Source organism: Micromys minutus (assembly GCF_963924665.1).
Source record: "Micromys minutus genome assembly, chromosome: 22".
Classification (NCBI taxonomy): Eukaryota; Metazoa; Chordata; class Mammalia; order Rodentia; family Muridae; genus Micromys; species Micromys minutus.
Genome location: NC_137957.1, coordinates 43,130,323 through 43,133,547, shown reverse-complemented (window position 1 = coordinate 43,133,547; position 3,225 = coordinate 43,130,323). Strand labels below are relative to the sequence as shown.

The window sequence follows — 3,225 nt, the reverse complement described above, 5'->3', positions numbered from 1 at the left end:
CTAGACATTAAAATATAAATGGATAAGGTGGTTGATCTGACAGCAGGGTGAAGAACTGAGAAAGGGACTTATACATTCAAGGAAGCCCTGTGTCCTATAGACAGTAAAGGAGGTCAGCCGAAAGAGGGTGCATAATGTAAATAACAGAAACATAAAAGCCCAAATACACCACTATTTGCAACATTCTAAATCATTTAGATTTAACTCATTAATAAATAAGAAATGTGAAAATAAAATATTTACATTTTAAAAAGAAAAAATGGAGAAGTTAATAATTGCAGAGTTAGAAAAGATTTCTTTTTAAGAACAGCATATTAGAAATAAACAAAGAAAAATTCACATATTAATATTAAGCTAACTGGGTCACCAAAACACACCACAAACAAATTAACAAGTCCCAAAACAAAAAAAATATTTCCAAGATGTATATCTAATATCCAGAATAGTGTATAAAGAGTGTTTATAATCAGTTATCAGAAGACAACCCAAAGCCAGGCCTGGTCTTCTTGCTGTTCTAAATGTTAAGGAGAACTGAAAACCTAAGGCCTACATGGGTTGCAGAGTGAGTTAAAGACCACACTGGAAAACAGTATTACACCATCTAAAACATAAAACCAAAAGAAAAAGGGAGCTAGAGACATAGTTCAGCAGTAAAGCATCTGGCTAGCATATGCAAACTCTAGGTTCAAATCTCAGAACAAGGGAGAGCATATAAAACAGCCACAACTAAAGACCCAACCTTTTTAGCATTGTCAAGGTCAAACATGTGGCAATGGGACTTCTTTGTACCCCGTTAAAGCATAAATTGCTTACAACTATTTTGAAAAACATTTGGAATTTCTAATGCCAAACATCTATGTAATCTGTGACCTAGAAATTCCACACCTAGAGAGACAGATTTATAAGCAAACAAACACACACACTCACACACGCAAACATATGCATGAGGATGAATTAACATTAGAATCTTAGAAATTAATTTTGAAATATGATCTAAAAACACAATTTCTAAGCTGGCTAAGGTGTCACAGCACATATCTGCAATCCCAGCACTTGGTAGGGTGAGGTAGCAGGATTGCCATAAATTTAAGGCCAGCCTTAAGGGTTACATAGGAAGACCCTGTCTCAATAGAAACGAAGCAAAACCTAAAACTTCTCAAATTAATCCCAATGAAGACCATGGATATTCTTTTCACAGACTTTTTATCAATTATTTACTAAATTTACCAAGAGCAAGAAAGATTAAAAAAACACGAGACAGGTAAGTTTTAGATAAAGTATAAACAGTTTTTTGTTGTTGCTGCTTATACTGACAAACTATGTGCTTTAATCACAAAAGACCATATCAAGTATTTATAAAGGAAACTCTTTTCTAGAGATAACTTCTATTTAATAAGGATTAAAAGGGCATAAAACTTTTATCATTATCCACGGATTGAATAACATGTTTTAATATTTTAATCAGAAAGTACACAGAAGGTAACTGTACTATTAAGAGAGCTTGGTGTCCTGTGGTCTTTCTTAATAACATCCCACTTTCAAGAGGCTATAATCTACTCACAGAAAGTCTTCTCTCAAAGACTTTAATCAGATTCTGAGAAAATTCACACACGAAATAAACAACAGGCCACTAAATCCAAAACAACGCAAGCATCAGCGGCTTTACACAGATGAGGCTCTACAGGGTGAGTCATTTCTAAAACAAAAAGATAAAGCCTTCAAGTGTTTTCTATTCAGGCAAAAAGTATATAAAGGTAGGAATCATTTAGCCACCGGCAGAGTGTGAAATTTTTCATCCAACACATTCTTGTTTGGCTTTATGCAAACATCAAACTAAGGATGGCAAGAATGAATCTCTCTTCCTACATGTTAATGCTGGCTTTTTCTTTGTTTTCTCAAGGTGTCTTACTTTCAGCTTCCAAGTCCATAAGGAATTTAGAAGACGACATAGTATTTAATACATTTAGGATGGGGAAAGCCTTTCAGAAGGAAGATACTGCAGAGAGGTCAGTTGTGGCTCCTTCTCTGGAACAATACAAAAACGATGAGAGCGGTTTCTCGAGCGATGACGACAGGAACGCAAAGGTAAGTGTGTGCAGCCTGCCTTCTACTGCACTAGAAATGAAGGCCACTTTTATAATTTCAGATCACCCAGAAGTATACTTTGTGTTTTCATTTTATAAATGGGCATACATGCAGTCATTGAGTGCATTAAGATAACTAGGAAGTTCCATACAAACAAACCAGGTCTTCCCAACCCTATCCAAAAGCTTTGTATCTGTATCTCATATGCTGGGAGGTGAAGGCAGGGTAGAGCATGTTAGAAATGACCAGAAAGGATGCTGTACAACTGTATTTTTGCTCGACTCTGAAGAAGACAGCTGGGATACAAACCAATCTTCTCTTCACAGAACACAGGCTCCAAACAGAATCTCGTGAGTCATGGTCTGCCACTGAGTCTGGCTGTAAAACCTTACCTCACTCTCAAAGGATCAGTAGCCTTCCCAGCTGAGAATGGAGTTCAGAATACTGAGTCAACACAGGAAAAGAGAGAAATTGGGGATGAAGAAAACTCAGCTAAATTTCCCATAGGAAGGAGAGATTTTGACAGTGAGTACCTTCCAAACATTCAATTCCTACATAGTAATTTTATAGAAGAGCTCTGAGCGTGAGTGAGCTGGGTCTGACCATAACAAAATCAAGACCATAGTTCAGTTCTACCAAACAGTAGGTGACCCGTGTCAAATGGGGAACTTTTCAAAATCAGGAACAGTGGTTTGATTTATCCTGGATTCATTTTAAGTCCGAAGGTTTTCTGAATTCTCTGTGGTAATGATGGCCATTGTTTGTGCTTTCAGTGCTCAGGTGTATGCTGGGAAGAGTCTACCGACCCTGTTGGCAAGTCTGAGACCTGCTGGGCTACATCCTTTCAGAAGAAAACAATTCATTGCAAGTGAAGAGAAAAGCCCTTAATGTTCATATAATTTGTGTGTTATCCTAAGTGTTTTAAAAGAAATTGGTTAAGAGATGTAGTCATGTAAATGGTATGCTTTGACTTGTGCATTAAACTCACAAACGTTCTGCATAATTCTGACTTACTGGTATTTTTGAACATTGATTAATATGTGAACCTCACATACATTTTCATCACAATAGAACATCTTAAGAACCAGTGTAATAAAGGCATTAGGTGGAGCCTTGAAATTTGACATTTGCCTCCTTCAA

At 36.7% G+C, this 3,225-nt stretch overlaps 1 protein-coding gene across 1 annotated transcript; it reads left to right on the top strand.

Moving 5' to 3' along the window:
* Positions 1–1,839: 1,839 nt before the first annotated feature.
* PMCH (pro-melanin concentrating hormone) lies at positions 1,840–2,908 on the top strand (the record flags this gene model as incomplete). The annotated part of the gene is made up of 3 exons (XM_080935782.1): positions 1,840–2,085; positions 2,412–2,610; positions 2,859–2,908. The coding sequence occupies 3 exons, from the start codon at positions 1,840–1,842 to the stop codon at positions 2,906–2,908; spliced, it is 495 nt and encodes a 164-aa protein (XP_080791908.1).
* Positions 2,909–3,225: the final 317 nt, after the last annotated feature.